The sequence below is a fragment of the Curcuma longa genome, chromosome 16, assembly GCF_044706935.1.
Source record: "Curcuma longa cultivar G26 ecotype Majalengka, Jawa Barat chromosome 16, ITB_CL_G26_1.1, whole genome shotgun sequence".
Taxonomy (NCBI): Eukaryota; Viridiplantae; Streptophyta; class Magnoliopsida; order Zingiberales; family Zingiberaceae; genus Curcuma; species Curcuma longa.
Genome location: NC_133876.1, coordinates 1,579,980 through 1,597,211, shown reverse-complemented (window position 1 = coordinate 1,597,211; position 17,232 = coordinate 1,579,980). Strand labels below are relative to the sequence as shown.

The following is a 17,232-nucleotide window of genomic DNA, read 5'->3' as shown; positions in this document are numbered from 1 at the left end:
AGTGCCCATCTTAATGTCCTATAAACAGCATCCTCAAACGCACAAGGAGCTGTCGCAAAGGGAGACCACCACCAACGACCCATAGAACTATAACATTTATCAACGATATGATATGAATATAACATGTAATGTAACAGTCTTCATCTCCATCATCTTGTCTGAATGGCGTGCTGTCTTTGTCGTGGACAATTATAGCTTTCTCTACTTGGTTTGAATGATGGAAAGAAAGCAAGGCCAAGGGAGAGATCTGAATCCAATTTGGCATGTTGTGGCGGAAGAGGCAGCAAGAGATAAATTGCTCGCCGAGTTACACTTTGCATGCAGGTAAATTTCATGGACAAGGAGATTGGTTCGAGGCAGGGAAGGGAGAAAAAGGTGTAAGATTCAGTAAATATAAGAAGAACGACGGAGGGAGATGGGCGTTTGGGGTCTGCTTTTGGGATGGAGTGTGAGATCATCAGGATCGATCTGACGCTTGTCTGCCTCCCTTCACCTCTCTCTCCCTGTCTAAGACTGGCATCGACAGCTTGGGTTCTACTTTCAAACAATAGGCTCAGGTCCACACCCAAGCATCGTTCATCCGTCCTTCTCTTCCAAGTTCCAACTAAAACCTAAACCCTCCCTTTCTTTCCCCTTCCAGTCCTCTTCCATGTACCCTGGAGGCCGGTGCACAGCTCCTGTGCTTTGATTTTTCTCCTCTTCTTGGATGCTACATTGTGATGGCTGAGATCTAATCCATCTCGCACCAGTGGTCGTCTTCGCCTTGCCTGATAGAGAAACCAGCAAAGGAAGATCCAGGTGTGAGATCAAGCGCTTTGCTTTCGTGCTCTTATGTTGTTTGATGAATTGATTGATTATAGTATATATATTTGGCGGTTTTAAGGTTGGTGGTTTTTGGTGAAGGAAGTATGTGGCTTGGATGGCCAAAGAATTTGGAAGCAGGAGGAGCAAGACGAGGCCAAGCATCACCACCACCATCGCCTGCCGCCGGTTTTGCAGCAAGAGGATAGGAAGTTACACGCTAATTAGGCAACAAACACAGCGTAAGTTCAGTAACATTGGTTGGTAAGCAGATAATCAGAAACTGGAAGAGGGAGGTGGGAAGGAGGAGAAGGATCTGGATCCGAGGAGAGCTTTCTATCTTCAAATTCCTGCAGAGGCAAACGAAAGAGAAAGAGGAGATTCGGGAGAACAACAGGAATTCCAGAAAGAAGAAGAAGCAGAAGAAGAAGAAGTAGCTAGGTCGCTTGGCGGCTTCCAATTACTCCACCAATTCCACTTTGATAAACAAGGTTCTTCTTTTTTGGGGTCTTCTTCTTTAGCTGCGGCCACGGCTTCCTCCTCCGAGTATGCGCTCCTTCCTGAGCGGATGGGGGAGGGTGACGCCGTCGGCTACGGCCAGCTCTCCTTCCTCCGCCACCAGCCGCCGCGGCTGCCGCAGACGCCGTCGAGGTATGGAAGCAGGGAGAAGGGTGCTGCGGCGGGGGAAATCGTGGAGGTGCATGGGGGCCATATTGTGCGCTCCACAGGACGCAAGGACCGCCACAGCAAGGTGTGCACCGCCAAGGGCCCCCGCGACCGCCGTGTGCGCCTCTCCGCCCCCACGGCCATCCAGTTCTACGACGTGCAGGACCGCCTCGGCTACGACCGCCCCAGCAAGGCCGTCGATTGGCTCATCAAGAACGCCAAGGCCGCCATCGACGAGCTCGCCGAGCTGCCGCCCTGGATCCCAACCGCTACTGTTGCCGCCGCCTCCTCCCACCAGCCTATCCTCCCCCCGTCATCTTCAGATCAGCCCCCCGGCACTGATGCTACTGCTTTATACTTCACCAGGGACGGCGGCGGAGGAGAAAATATAAGTACCGGTTTTCTTCCGCCATCCATGGACACTGACTCCATTGCGGACACAATCAAATCCTTCTTCCCGACAGCTGCAACTCCCGCGGCCACCTCGCCGTCTTCCAGCCGTCCCATCGGCTTCCAAGCTTACTCTTCGGATCTCCCTTCGCGAGCTGGCGGCCAAATCAAGGACCTCCGCCTCTCCCTCCAGTCTTTCCAAGATCCAATTCTTCACAATCCAGAGCCCACCCACCACCACGTCCAATTCCATCAGAGCTCAGCTCCTCCAACCCACACTGCTCATTTCCCGCCCTCCGCCCAACTTGGCTTCGACGCTGCAGTCTCCGCCGGCTGGGCCGAACAGAGCCAGCGCATTGTTCCATGGAATGTAATGGAGACGAGCGGCGGCGGGGCTGGATATGTTTTCAGCTTTCCGCCGCCACTGGCCGTGCCGCTGCACTCTGTGTTCGGCCAAACCCAACTTTTTCCTCAGAGGGGACCCCTTCAGTCCAGCAACGCCCCCACTGTCCGCGCCTGGGCCAGCCCTGTCGATGCCGCGCCCCATCACCAGATGCAACCTCCGTCGATGTCCTCCATTGGATTTGCACCCGGTGCCGGCTTCTCAGGGTTCCGGATCCCGGCGCGGTTTCAGGGCGAAGAGGAGCACGACGGCGTCGCAGAGAAGCCGCCCTCTGCTCCCTCCAATTCTCGCAATTGACAGACAGAGCAGCAAGAAGAGGAATCGCGATCACCAATCTCCACCTCCATGGTAATTCCTCATTTCAATCAACCATTTCATATTATATTCTAATTAATAGATTTTCTTTACAGTGACTGGATTCCATTGCTTCAATTTTGGAGGTTCCTCATTTGCTTCTCTATCGATCGTTGTTGTATGAGTTTTAGAAAAACCTACTCTTCTGTGTCGTCGTGTTTAACTTTCAGATCGTGTGTTTAGATTCTGTCGTGTAGATTGCTTATTGTGGTTTCTTGAGTGCGTACGTTGTGTTTTGATTCTGGCTTTGCCAAAAGAGAGCACAAGTGAAGTGAAAGCGTCGTATCTGGAAATGTCTTGTTAGATTTGCGGTTGTCTCTCTTACGGTTTCAGGAATAAAATCTCAAGGTGTCCGTTCGGATTTAGATAAGCGCTGCATGTTGTTGTCTTGCTGACAAGGAGATGGATGCTGACTTTGTCGGATGCCAATGATATTTTACAGTTAAAATTAAGGCCATCCTGCTCTAATCATTATCAGTTTAATTTATTATTAAAAGGATGTAATTATTTAAATTTAAAAATATCATAGAATATATATATTTTAAAGTTATTATATAGTTATATACCACATGTTTGTTTATAAGATGTAAAACTGTTATATATATCTTTTAACTATCTTTTTCCTAGAATTATATATATTATATCTTTTGATGAAAAGATGTGTGTTTTAGAAATGATTATTTTAAAAGTGACCAGAAAGACTAATATTAGATGGGATAGATGACTAATCCTAGTGATGGATAATCTGAAATCTACAGGCATCTATGCTAAAAGATTTGAAGTGGGATCCTATTTGACACTTTAAAAAATGTCGTTCCTTTAATGATTAAGAGAAAAGAAATGTTCCTTTTTCATTTTTGCCCATGTGTTGTGTAAAAAGAAATAAATGCTTAAAAGAAAAGAAAAGAAAAGAAATGATTCTGTTTCATTTTTGCTCATGTATTGTGTGAAAGAACTAGCCATGGCAGCAGCTCATGCTTTCTTTCTTTCAACTAGCTGCTCCTGCTTTGCAGCTTTGGTGGGGAAAACTTTAAGTAATCTAGTACTTTATTGTTTTGCTTCTTTTATCATTGAATTATCAGAACCAAGCAGTGTATCTCTTGCTGAAGATCCTTTCAGCTCTGTCTCAACACGTAGGTTGTTTCTGAATCAGAAACTTATAGCTAGTTGAGTGAGTTATGTTCATGCTGTTTATTTAATGCTCAGAGACAGGAGAGAAGATAACAGCTGAAACTTTTTAACATCCATGGCTTCTTCTATTGGACAGAGGAAAGATGATTGTTCCATTACAAATTATGGCCAGCTCAACTCGCATTACAGGCATCTATCTGCATGCCTTGAGAGTCTAAGAGGCTATTCCATTCTCTTTTGAAGATGATGACAAGGACATATGGGTTCCCACATGGCTTCCAGACAACTTAGTATTGTTGCTTCACTGGAAGGCATCTGCATGTTCTGCACAGTGAGGGAAAGGCTTTACTTCAAGCAATCATTTTTAGGCTCTATTTACTACAATGGAAGGAGAGGGGAGAGGGGAGCGGGAGGATTCCTTGTGAAGTTTATTTGGATAACAAGAGATCTAGAAAGGAAAGAAGAGTGAAGCAAGAATTAGAAATATTGATCTGGTCAACCTAGCTTCCACCTTCCACGGGAAAGTCCTCGACTTAGTCAAAATAAATTATACGTGGTACATTTCCAACTTGATTAAAAGCGGTTGGAGTGGGCTGAGTCCAGGAGGACATTTCATTGAAGTAGGCTATTGATCTAGGAGAAGTCAGTAAAGGTTCAGTGGATGTTTTTCATGGATCGTTAGAGGGGAGGAGTGATGATCGACCTATAAAAAAAATAACTTCTTTCTCTTGCTAACATTTTAGCAAGGACACACTAATTTAAATATAACATGAAATATGAGAATTTACTTGGTTACAAATTTTGGGTTGTTAGCTCAAGATTATGAAAGTGCTTATTAAAAATTTCTTCGTCGGAAATACTCCGGAGATGGAGAAACCTCGTATAATGGTTGAGCCTAGATTAATAATAAACTGAACAAAATAGATAATTCAAGTGTGTGTTTTCTACATCGAACTTCAGTGTATTTATAACCTTCACCTCGATCTAATTGTTGTACTGACGTGGCATTTCGGACTCCTGGAAGCCTTCCGGGCGCTTGGATTCGTCGATCATAATTTGATCTGTCAACGATCCGCTAACGGGTTTGGATGACTCCTCGTAATTCGGGCGCCTGGAATCTCTCTGAGCATCTGGACTCCGCTGGCGTGGACTCCATCCTCATCCGCTTCGACAACGGCTCAGGCTGACGTGGTTGGGTATCTGTGCGCCCGGAATGGGTCAAGGCACCTGGACTTTGGGGCGCCTGAAATGGATCCAAGTGCCTAAACACGAGAATGGTTAACTTCGTGTTGGCCATTTTCCTCTTCTTTTTGGTTTAGTCACATTGCGTAGTCTTCCTTCTAACTTCTCGTCCCTCAGTTGCACCAAGCTCTTCTGGTTTATTCCCGTGAGTCCTGGCTTCGTCAGAGAATTCTTTCGCAGCTCCTCGTACCTCGGATGCACTGAGCACGTCGACTCCTTTCTCGTGCTATCCTTCTCGCTTGCATCTTCTACCAAGGTTCTCCATTTGGATGTTATGTGTGATCTCCTAAGTTAGACACACGTGTCAAATACTACGGGACCTAATTTCAGACTTATTTAATTACTGATCAAAACTCCACTAGCGTACTAATAGTCAGAATGTTTGCAAGGAGCTCAATAGTATTCATAGTCTTTTGACCGACTTGATAAAGGACTCGACATTGCTTAGGGTCATTCGATCAAGCTTAGAGGTAGGCTAGTAAGAAGTATGAGAATTCATCTGAGTGAGGAGGAAAAATAATTTTATTTTCACTATATTTTTCATTAGGTTGGAATTCATTCTATATATAGACATATACATATACAAGGGAGTTGGATTGAGAGTGACTATTGGATACGAGCTTTGGTGGTTAAGGTTGCAAGGCATTGCTCGAGTGCAGACATGGAAATCTATTTATTGATAGAGTCAGACAAGTGTTGCAAAGTAGTTTGGGTTGTTGCAAGATCAACTATCGGATCTGGCCATGGTTCAAAATCAACAGTTCTAGAAATATTGACCCTTAATCTTAATAGATAAAACTAATCTTCTTAAAGTTCATAAATCAACCCACATTTGCATTTCATGGAGCTACTCACATCCGTCTAAGGTATTATTTTTTGTATTTCAAATCTTGGAAGATTTTGGTTCAAATTGGTAGTTGTAACTAAATTAGTCAAAATTTAAAGGTAAGCTCTCTATTGTATTCGCCATAGCCTATATGGTTTTTTGCTCAAGTTAGGCAAAGTTATCTAGAAATGTTGATCAAAATTGTTAAATGAACCTAAACTAGTTAAATTTCAAAAATAAATTATGTTAGAATTGATGCAAGCTAAAGGGGGTAGTGAATAGCTTTGATCGCATCAATAAATTGTGCAGCAAAATTTGAAAGTAATTCGACACACCAAAATACAAACACGGTCATTTTATTTGGTTCATTGCATCGATATCTTAAAGCAACTACGTCCAAGGCCAAGTACTAAAGCTTATCACTATGAATTCTTCTCATTCTTGGATATCTTCCGAAGGCGAAAAAACCTCTTACAAATTTATAATTACAAATTAACACAACAAGAATACAAGATACAAATAGAAATGAAACAACAAATATTTTGCAATTAAGAAACTTTATTCAATGAATCAAAATATCTCCATAATGACATGATATTATCCATTTTAGACCTAAACCCTCATGACTTTGTTCTTGGGCTCTCCCCAAAAGGTCTCATACCAATAGAGATATTTTTCATCCTTTTAAAGGCATGATCTTTTTCATGTGTTTTTAGATGTGGGACTATGTTTGCACCTTTGCAATCCAACAATCCCATCCTTTTAAAGGCATGATCTTTTTCATGTGTTTTTAGATGTGGAACTATGTTTGCACCTTTGCAATCCAACAATCCCCCTATCAAACAAAGGACCACAGACCACATACCCCTCTTCAAACGGAAAGTCTTTGTTTGATGTCCGAATCCTCGATCCACTAGGACTATCAAACAAAAGACCATAGGCCCCTCTTCAAACGGAAAGTCTTTGTTTGATGTCTGAATCCTCAATCCACTAGGACTTTCTGCTCCTCACCCGACCTACTAGGACTTTCTGCCCCTCGGTCCATGATCTACTAGGACTTCCTATCTAGCCGCAACTAAGACTTCCTGCCTAGCCGCAACTAGGACTTCCTTTGTTTAAGGTTCAATCCACATGGTTAGATCTGGATCATGACTCTTCCGACGGTTAGTTCAGTGAATAACGGTCTCGCTCTGATACCATTTGTTAGAACAGATGGAATCAAAATTAATATCTCCATAATAGCATGATATTGTCTACTTTAAGCCTAAGCTCTCATTGCTTTGTTCTTGAGCTCTCCCCAAAAGAGCTCATATCAATGGAGATATCTTCTATCCTTTTAAACTCATGATCTTTTCCATGTATTTTTAGATGTGGGACTATATTTGCACCTTTGTAACCCAACATGCTTGTCATTTTAGATTGCCTTATGATGATGGAAAATGTAATAGTACTTCGTCTCTAACCCTTCAAGAATCGCGGCTGCCTAGATCTTTCTTGAAATCCTCTTTTATAAGGTTGATGTCAGTTGATTTTTGCTTATCAATCGATTGATTTTACCAATCAGCCAATTGCTTCACTGTAGATTCGAATATTGCTCTGCCTCTGGATGGTGAGAAATGAGTAGTATTTCGTCTCCAACCTCTCAAAAATCGACTATCTTAATCTTCCTCGAAACTCTCTTTTATAGGATTATTGTTGGACTGATTTTCATTCAGCAATCGATTGATTTTACTATCTATAAGTCGATTACTCTACTATAGATTCAAACATTGCTTTGTTGTTAGTTCAAAATGACTCCATCCAACCTTACCCATGCTCCACTTGTTTAGATTTCACTTATCCGATCAATCTTAACTTATTTAACATCTCATTCAATCACCTAATATATTGATCAAATATCGAAACTCAACTCGAATTAATTTGAATTTGATCAACCTTAACTACAAGTTGATTTCAAATTAGTTAAATTTCAAAAATAAATTATTTGTTATGTTTCTTAGATTTTATAAAATTCATTTGTGCTCTCATTTTATATTTTGATTCCCGAAAGATTATCTAGTAATTTGAGTCCAAATTAATAGTTGTGCTTAAAGTAGCTTAAGTTACTCTATGCTTTTGTTTTTTTATTCAAGTCCTTTAAGATCATTTAGCAATTTTAGTAAAAATTATTAGATGAATCTAAACTTATTAAATGTCACAAATAAGTTATATATATATATATATATATATATATATATATATATATATATATAATAAATTCAAAAATATCTAAATAAATAATAAAAGAGAATAAAGAAGGATTATTACACAAATATTTATAAACAATTAACATAATTATTCATATAAAACAAACTCAAAAATATTTTTTTTATTTTTTAAATTTTATTTATTTATTACTATAAAAGCAATTATATTATATTAACTATAAAATATTTCGATCCATTTAGATAATCATATTTTATATTATTTTTTATAATTTTTTAATAAATAGAATATGTACGTGTTCCGGTCGAAATCGAATCGTGACGTTCGTAGATGGAATTCTGCTCCTATTTTTAGCCTTCCTCGTATCTCGTCTTCCAATTCATGGTGATGGCCAAATATAGATCGAGCAGTAGCGACGCCGAGAGAAAAAGGAAGGAATAAAGTTCGAGAAAGGGAGCGAGAGAGAGAGAGATAGAGGTGAAGATGGAGGGAGGAGGTCAGCCTGCAAGCTCGAAGATGGCGGGGGAGGTCGGAGGGCCAGCGCCGGAACCGCCGCCGGCGCCTGGGCTCCAGGGCATCAAAGCGACGACCACCCACGGCGGCCGCTTCATCCAATACAACATCTTCGAAAATATCTTCGAGGTCACCGCAAAGTACAAGCCTCCGATTATCCCCATCGGCAAGGGCGCCTACGGGATCGTCTGGTGAATCCTCCTCCCTTTTCCCCTTCATTCATTTTGCTTTTCGGTGGCGATTAAGTGGTTGCTTTCTTGTGACGGATTTTGCGATTTTCATCGTTGTGTCGGTTGGTTCATTCGCGAGCATTGTGGTTGCAGTTCGGCTTTGAATTCACAGACAGGGGAGCAAGTGGCGATTAAGAAGATCGCCAATGCTTTCGACAATAAGATCGACGCGAAGAGGACGCTGCGGGAGATCAAGCTTCTCAGGCACATGGATCATGAAAATGTCAGCGAGTTTCATAAATTTCTTCTCGCTTTTCCTTCATCTTTAATTTGTCTCCGTTTGATGAATGTGAAACACTATCGATTTTGTTAAAAGGAGATTCAATAACCTCGTTCGAAATGCAGATTGTTACCATCAGAGATCTGATTCCACCGGCTGTACGTGATGCCTTTAAAGATGTCTACATCGCTTATGAGTTAATGGACACAGATCTTCATCAAATTATCCGTTCAAATCAAGCACTTTCTGAGGAGCATTGCCAGGTTATGCTTCAATCTCTTATGATTGACATACAACTTCATTGATTAATTCTTAAAACGTCTATGTAATGTGAAGGCTCACTACACATTTCATCCTCGGAAGATCAACAATACTGTGAAATGTATTCTATGCTGTCTTGCTTGTTTTGCATTTGTCCACTTAACTCATCAACAACAATTTTCCACAGTATTTCCTTTATCAAATTCTTCGTGGGCTAAAGTACATACATTCAGCAAATGTTCTCCACAGAGACCTGAAACCAAGCAATCTCCTCTTAAATGCCAACTGTGATCTGAAAATTTGCGATTTTGGACTGGCTCGTACCTCCTCAGAAACCGATTTTATGACTGAATATGTTGTTACGAGATGGTACCGCGCACCAGAGCTGTTGCTCAATTCTTCAGAGTACACTGCAGCCATTGATGTGTGGTCTGTTGGCTGCATATTCATGGAACTCATGGACCGGAAGCCTCTGTTTCCCGGAAGGGATCATACTAACCAACTAAATCTATTGATGGGGGTAATTTCCTCTCTTCTAAACTTTAGATTGTCATTTTTGCCTAGAATTTGCATGATAATTTGTCACGGTGAGTGCTGGCTCTTGCATTTTGATCCTTCCTTTATGCTCCTGTGAGTGTGTTCATTCAATTCCATTCTTGGTTTTCTCTAATTTTACTAAGCTTTCTGAGCACTCAATCATGCAGGTTATCGGCACTCCAGATGAGTCTGATTTGACTTTCTTGAGTGAAAATGCAAGAAGATACCTTCGCCATCTTCCTCGCCATCCACGTCAATCCTTCCCCCAAAAATTCCCCCATATCCACCCTACAGCCATTGATCTAGTCGAAAGGATGTTAACATTTGATCCTAGAAAGAGAATAACTGGTGAGTTCTTGCAATGTGGCTTTTTCTTCAATGTGGGCAAATTTCTAACCACCTGTTGGCTATCTATGCATTCCTTGACAGTTGAGGATGCTCTGGCACATCCTTACTTAGCCTCTTTGCATGACCTAAGTGATGAGCCAGTGTGCAATGTGCCCTTCAGCTTTGACTTCGAACAAGAAGCTCTCTCTGAAGAACAGATGAAAGAGCTTATCTACAAGGAGGCTCTTGCTTCCAACCCTGAGTTCCAACAATGAAATTCAAGTATTTCTTATTGGCCTACTGGCCAGTGTACCAAACAATTTACTTGTCTTTTTGGTGGTGGTATTGACTCATTGGTGTATGTAAATAGTTGGTCAGTGCATCTGTATGACCATGGTCAGAGGGTTGGGCGGACAAGTATTATTTGTTATGATCTGTCGCCCAAACTACTGTTTCATGTAGTCAAAGCAAATTTGCTATTGGAGAAAAGATGGCAATAAATTGGTGTTTCTGTGCGAATTCAGTGGCTTCAAGACATCACTGAAATGAGAGAGCTAGGACAAGACTAGAATTTTAGGAGCTCATTTACTCAATGAATGGAAGATTTGAAAGAGAAAGAAAAGACGCATAACCACGATTAAATTTTATCATCTATGTACATCATTTTAGCACTTTCTTCCTCTTGCCATATATACCATCTGAGTAATTATATCAGAGAAATAATGCAGACAAGTGAACCGTGAAAGACTTCTAGTTAACAAATCGTGAGATCCTATAGTAGAATCATCAAGGCCTATGATACTTGGCTTATGCCAATCCCTTGGTGCTTACGGGGCTCTTTTGGCAGGTCTTAGATTTTTTCCAAGTTGGACATTCACTTCTCGGAGAAAAATATCCTACAATGTATCGTAGTTGAGATTCAAATGGTATACTTGATTTATGCTACTCTTCGAGTTGGACTTGTGTTTACACAGAGGGAGGAAAATTTATTCCATGAAATTGACATGATTCCTGCGTACCATTTGGAGGATTAGCACTGTTTTCATGCACAGGCAATTCCTTCCCTTGTTTACGGCGATTAAACGTGAGAGACCTTGGAAGGGAAAACAAAAAACTACAAATTCAATTACATGTGATAGGACTAGAAATTGTTTAAAATTTTTGAAAGATTTCATTATTTGAGATTTATATTTAAAATTTATAAGTAATTGATCTAAAGTTCAAATATATATCATTGGAAAGAAAATTCTAATTAAATATTTAGATTAAATTCTTAATTGTGTTTAAAATTTGATTAAAGAAATTTTGGATTAAATATAACCTTTGTCCTTTGTGTATATTTTACTCTCAAATTATTACAGTTTACTGATAACGAAAGAAGCTAATGTCACAACAAATCTAACTTGTGAGGAACGTGATACACAATCATTATTGTAGTAAAAGATCATACATTGACCCTAGATGCCCTACACGATTAGTCCCATAGTCGTGTGTAAAAAAGTAAATCAAGAAATCGAAACAGACCCCCATGTAGAAGGGTATGATCACACGACTTCATCGAGATTCAACCCCTTGCTAACTGTAACAATTCTGCCGCATGATGACCGACTTAGTTATGCCCTAAGGGCGATACACAATCATTATTGATTGCTAGGAAAAGAGAAAGCACCATATAGGGTTACCATGTAATCCATAAAATTGACTTCATTCGGTTTTTGTAAATACAACATTAGGGATGATAAGTGAGTGCACAATAAGTTGTGTTGTTACCATACCCATTATTTCTAGCAACTAGTTCCGAGGGCCAAAGTAGATGTCACATATTCAATAGATTTTGTTTATCAAAACGGGTCATAATGCTCGACCTAAATTTTAAGAAGGCGAAACGACTCTTTAGACTATAAAATGACTTACAAGACCAAAAAAAAAAATTGAAATATTCTCATGATATGATACCATCTTATCCCTAACAGTTCCCCAATTGTAGGATTATAAAACCAAATAGAAGCAAACACTTCGGAAACTAAAATGAAAACATGAAAAACTTTCAAACGGCCAAAAAAACAAACACGGCAGTACCAAGTTAAGGAACACTTGAATCACTAATGTCCATATATCTTGCTAGAAACATGACAATGTAGATATCGAACAATTCCACGAACATAAGCTCAAAGGTGACTGTGATTTCCAGTAGATAAATAGTATCTGAAAATAATCGGAAACCAGACAACATTTGCCATGATGATCCCTGCAGCCAACTTAGCCTGGTTATCCTTGCCCTATAGCTGGTAATATTTACTGCAATTTTCATTTGTCAAACGTTAGATTGTTCAAGGATAATGCACACTGCAAAATATATCTTCAGAAATTTAAAATTTACTAATATTATGAGAACAATAGTTTGAGCATAAATATAGCAACACCTGCCCATCTTCACCAGCTCCACTCTTTGCAGGATCCTCTGCTGTAGCCCATCAAAACAGCAATCAGAGAGTAAGAAAAAACATTATTATTCATCAACAAGTATTGGAGAAGGAATTGTTTTGCTTTAGCAAATGACAAAAATATATTGCACAAAGAGTTAGACAGTTAAGACAGCACAGAATGAATTGAAAATTCATAGGTTTCTAAATTGCATAAGAAAGGAGCGGGCATCATAAAGAAGTCATCTTTTATTGTTTCATCAGGTAAAGATTGGCGCTAAGGACCTTCTAAACTATTAATATGAAAAGGCCAAAGAAACCAGTATTCAAATCACTAGATAGTGTGTTGTAAGGAGCAGGCACACTTTGGTATATGATTCACTAAAGAAATTTCAAATGAACCTGAACACAAACCAGAATAATTTGAAAATTTTCAAACTAAACCAATGAGTCTCCAAGCTAGTTGGTTGGTTTCGGTTGGTTTAACCAGAAAATAAAGTTTATATTTCTTTTTAATTAATTTTAAAAAATGCATAAAATAAAATCTTAAATTCTACATTTAGTAGTTTGTCATTTGCTCATAACAAACCAAACAAACATGAAAATTTCTCTATTTTCAAACCCAAATTGAGCAATAAACTTAATTTCTAGAGTTATTTTGGTTTTGTTTAGACTTATTTTTTGACTCTTAAAATAAGTTGCAATCTAAAATACATACTATTGTTGTATTCAATTTCACTAAGCAAACAAACAGAACCCGGGAGTTGGAACTTCGGAACCCATTGCCACAGTTAACACTACTTATGTACATGTTCTGAGAATAGAAGAAACACTAAGGTCATTGTTGATTGCAAGGTTGAGAGTACTTCCAAATGATAATTCTAACAGGAAACTTCCATGTCATGGCCTCATGTAAAATTTGCTAGAACAAAGCATATATGAAATACCCTGAAAATCCCTAGGAACCCCAAATTGTAGATATACAGCTTACCACTATTCCTTCCTCACTGTATTGAATTTGAACACACTAAAAAGGATAAATGAAGGACTACCAAATATCTAGAATTATCCCTAGTTCCATTTCTTCAGTAAAATTTGAACTGAATTCACTTATCATACAAAGCTCACGTACATGAAAGATTTTAGTCAGGCAATAACTTTAATGCCTCAAGCTTATGAATAGTTTTACATGCAAATATGCTATGAAATAGCACATCATACCATAAATTCGCTAATGCAACGTTATGTAACATCATGTATGCATAAACATCAGTTATATACTGAATATTACCTCCATCCTCAGCAATGTCAGAAGTCCACAATGAAAGGTTGTCCCTCAAAAGCTGCATAATCAATGTGCTATCTTTGTATGATTCCTCACTCAATGTATCCAACTCAGAAATTGCTTCATCAAAAGCTTGCTTGGCAAGATGGCAAGCCCTGGATATAGATCCACACAGCATGAAATCTATAGTACAAATTAAAAGCAAGAGATATAATAATAAAACCTTAGAAGGTAATACCTTTCTGGCGAGTTTAGAATCTCATAATAGAACACAGAGAAGTTTAATGCCAAACCCAGTCGAATTGGATGTGTAGGAGACAATTCAGTGTCAGCTATGCTTGTAGCTGCCTGTTAGTAAGTTCAAGATAATAATGTCAAACATGACTGGAGGAATAGTCAGTAATAACGTGTGTAAAGAATAACTAATTTAACACCTCACCAGGAAATTTCCAGGACGAACACAAATAACAAAGACAGTACCCAACAATGAAAAGCAATAGCATTTCTTGTTTCCAATTGTCTATAGAGAAAATCAACGCCAATCTCTTGGATATGCAGCTTAAAATTGTGAAAAAATAGGCTAGGAATCTTTCATGTCATGCTTTTTTCTATGAATAAGTCAAGGGAAAGAAGAACTGGTTTAAAATTGTGAAAATAGGCTAGGAATCTTTCATGTCATGCTTTTTTTCTATGAATAAGTCAGGGGAAAGAAGAACTGGTTTTCAAATAGTACAAACAGGCGATAAAAATCTTGTCAAGCAAATTCTAGAACACAAGAGGTACTGGAGCAGATTTTGTTAGGAAGGATAAGGAATACAAGTGAAATCAAAGAGGGATAGAAAATGAAAGAAAGAAAAAGGACAAAAAAAATCTCAAATTGTATTTCCTTTGAGGAATGTAAACAAGCAGAAAGTTATCCTTAAATTCCTCAGTTCTCCAAAGAATGAGATCGGATGGTAACTAAAAAAGATGGTAGGTGGAGCAGCAATCTGATGGACGTAAAAAAAAATTGCCAACGTCGAAATTTTACCGGTTCATATCAGTGTCTCTGACAATCTTAAAGACAAAAAAAAAAAAACCCTAGACGAATCAGATCTAGAACAAAAAATCGTAGCAAAATTGGAGTGACCATTCTAGAGAAAAACGCTACCTCATAAGCTTTTAGGGACTGGTCTGCAACATCCTTCTTCTCGTTTCCAGTCTTGAATTCTGCCAGATAGCGATAATAATCTCCCTTCCTACATTTGAAGCCAGATACCGATGTTAATCCTCAAAAGCCGCTTCAAGTTGATCCAAAATGTCAGATCTAACTCACATCTTATTGTAGAAGACCGACGACTCCGCGGCAGTCGAAGACGGAATGAGATGCTCGTCGATCAAAGTCATGATGTCGCTGCAGATGCCAGAGAGCTCCGTCTCCACCTTCTGCCTGTACTCCTTGATATTCTTCACATGCTGCTCGTTCCCCCTAGCTTCCTCCTTCTGCTCGATCGAGGAAAGTATCCTCCACGAGGCCCGGCGCGCCCCGATCACGTTCTTATATCCCACCGACAGCAGGTTCCGCTCCTCCACGGTGAGCTCGACGTCAAGCTTTGCCACTTTCTTCATGGAATCCACCATCTCTGCACGATAAACCACCACCAGATGAACCATAATTCCACGATCTACTAGCGTCTCCTTAGCGCTAGGGTTTGGACATCACGAAGGGGAAGAAGGGGATGCATACCGTCGTAGCGCTCGGCCTGCTCAGCGAGCTTGGCGGTGTAGACGAAGCTCTCGCGTTCCTTCGGCGACGCCATGGGAGATGAGGCCGGATTGAATCAATCTCCTCTGTCTTTTTTTCGTTCTTCCTCTTCCAAGGAATGCAGGTTTTTTTCAATTTCCACGGAAAAACGGAAACGATGGAAGGAAGGAACCAACGAAGAGAAAATAACGAGAGAAGAAAATCTTCACCAAACGACTATCGGCCGTACGTTTCGCATCAAGATTCGGGATCGAATCAGCATGACATTGCAACAGGAGTTGCATTGAACCCATGACTAATGATTAGGTCCGGAAAATGGGATGGTCGGATAGCGAACCCAACCAGCAAACACAGCGATGTGGTTGGCTGATCCCATCTCTACGATTTTGATATTCTGCGCGATTCCCTTGTGCGCGCCCGTATGTGATACGTCGATCATGCGATCGCGCGTTAGATCTGACCATTCAAATATGGAAATGCACAGTGTTCCACCCCCGACCCCCGACCCCCGGCCGCTTCCGGCTGCCCTCGCCGTGCCGTCTGGCCACCGCCGACCGCCGACCAGGGCCCAATCGACGCGCCCTTTGCCGGCGTGTCGGCCGACAACGGATTCCGGCCGAATTGTGGTCGGAATCCGACGTAATTTGGCCGGAAACGCGGCCGATAGTAGTGCGTACCGATTTCCAGTCAAATCACGATCGCATCAGATTTCGGCCACAATCCGATCAGAATCCGACGCCAGCCGAAGCGCCGGTGAGTAGCGTGTCGATCGGGCCCGGTCCGGCGCTCGACGGTGATCGGACGGTGCAGCGAGGACGGTAAGAAATGACGGGGGTCAACTGTATCGCGCACAGGATCGCACAGCAGGTTGCGCATCTGCCCATCTCTATATATGACATACGGACGTCATTAACGACGCCACCAGCCATTCCGAGAGGCTCGGAACGCAGAAAATTGTTCCGTGTCGTGTAGTTGGACGAGCCATCCCATTCGAATGGTTCGGGAAATGGGCGGGGAAGGAAGATCTAAAAATTCAACCCATGATGAATCTTAGTTTTATTTTGGATTACCGAAGTCAAATCGGAGTGACAGACTTAGCACTTCGCCCATGATGAATCTTCAACAAATGATTAAATGATGAAATAACTAACATTTTTTCACCGAGCTGAGCATCCGGCATGATTTACATGTCTTACAGGACAACAACATAATTTTCAAGAAGATACCAAAGATATGAGTGAACAGCAAGGAGTTTGTTTTGACCGTTGGATCAGATGGTTGTCAATGGTGCATGATAGATCAAGAAGCCATGATGAGCAATGTGAGGTGTCACAGCAGAGCAATCCTAACGAAGATACTTCAAAAGCTCATCTAGAGGAGGATGAATAGATGATTTGGCTCATATCCTAACGAAGATAGTTCAAAAGCTCTTCCTCTGGTTGACTGCTTAATGATTTGGCTCATATCCACCGTAAACCTATGCAAAAGTGCAAGACTAAGTTTGTGATCAATTACAATTTCTCGATTTACTTCCTCACAAATGATCGTAGGACCGATTATGTGGGGCCGTTAAGATGACGGATTCCACCTTTTGCAGAAGAAAAGTGCAAGACTAAGTTGATTGAAAAAGTAAAGCTTAGGACATACAAACTCTTGGCCAAAGGCTTCACAATC

The 17,232-nt window shown here is 40.6% G+C and overlaps 2 protein-coding genes across 3 annotated transcripts; one reads left to right on the top strand and one right to left on the bottom strand.

Moving 5' to 3' along the window:
• Window positions 1-511: 511 nt before the first annotated feature.
• Window positions 512-10,439, top strand: LOC141847215 (mitogen-activated protein kinase 1-like). Its single transcript, XM_074735200.1, has 8 exons — window positions 512-798; window positions 884-2,260; window positions 8,592-8,722; window positions 8,855-8,984; window positions 9,107-9,244; window positions 9,430-9,762; window positions 9,947-10,127; window positions 10,209-10,439. Exons 2-8 carry the CDS (start codon window positions 1,370-1,372, stop codon window positions 10,379-10,381), a joined length of 1,977 nt encoding a protein of 658 aa, XP_074591301.1. The 5' UTR covers window positions 512-798; window positions 884-1,369; the 3' UTR covers window positions 10,382-10,439.
• Window positions 10,440-12,127: 1,688 nt separating this feature from the next.
• Window positions 12,128-15,702, bottom strand: LOC141847185 (14-3-3-like protein B). 2 transcript variants are annotated; one of them, XM_074735168.1, is made up of 7 exons: window positions 15,541-15,702; window positions 15,130-15,436; window positions 14,965-15,052; window positions 14,053-14,162; window positions 13,821-13,969; window positions 12,530-12,570; window positions 12,128-12,404 (listed from the first exon to the last, which is right to left on the bottom strand). In XM_074735168.1, exons 1-7 carry the CDS (start codon window positions 15,611-15,613, stop codon window positions 12,402-12,404), a joined length of 771 nt encoding a protein of 256 aa, XP_074591269.1. In that variant the 5' UTR covers window positions 15,614-15,702; the 3' UTR covers window positions 12,128-12,401. The 2 variants fall into 2 exon arrangements, with proteins under 2 accessions (XP_074591269.1, XP_074591270.1); XM_074735169.1 differs by having other exon boundaries at window positions 12,530-12,567.
• Between the last annotated feature and the right edge of the window lie 1,530 nt (window positions 15,703-17,232).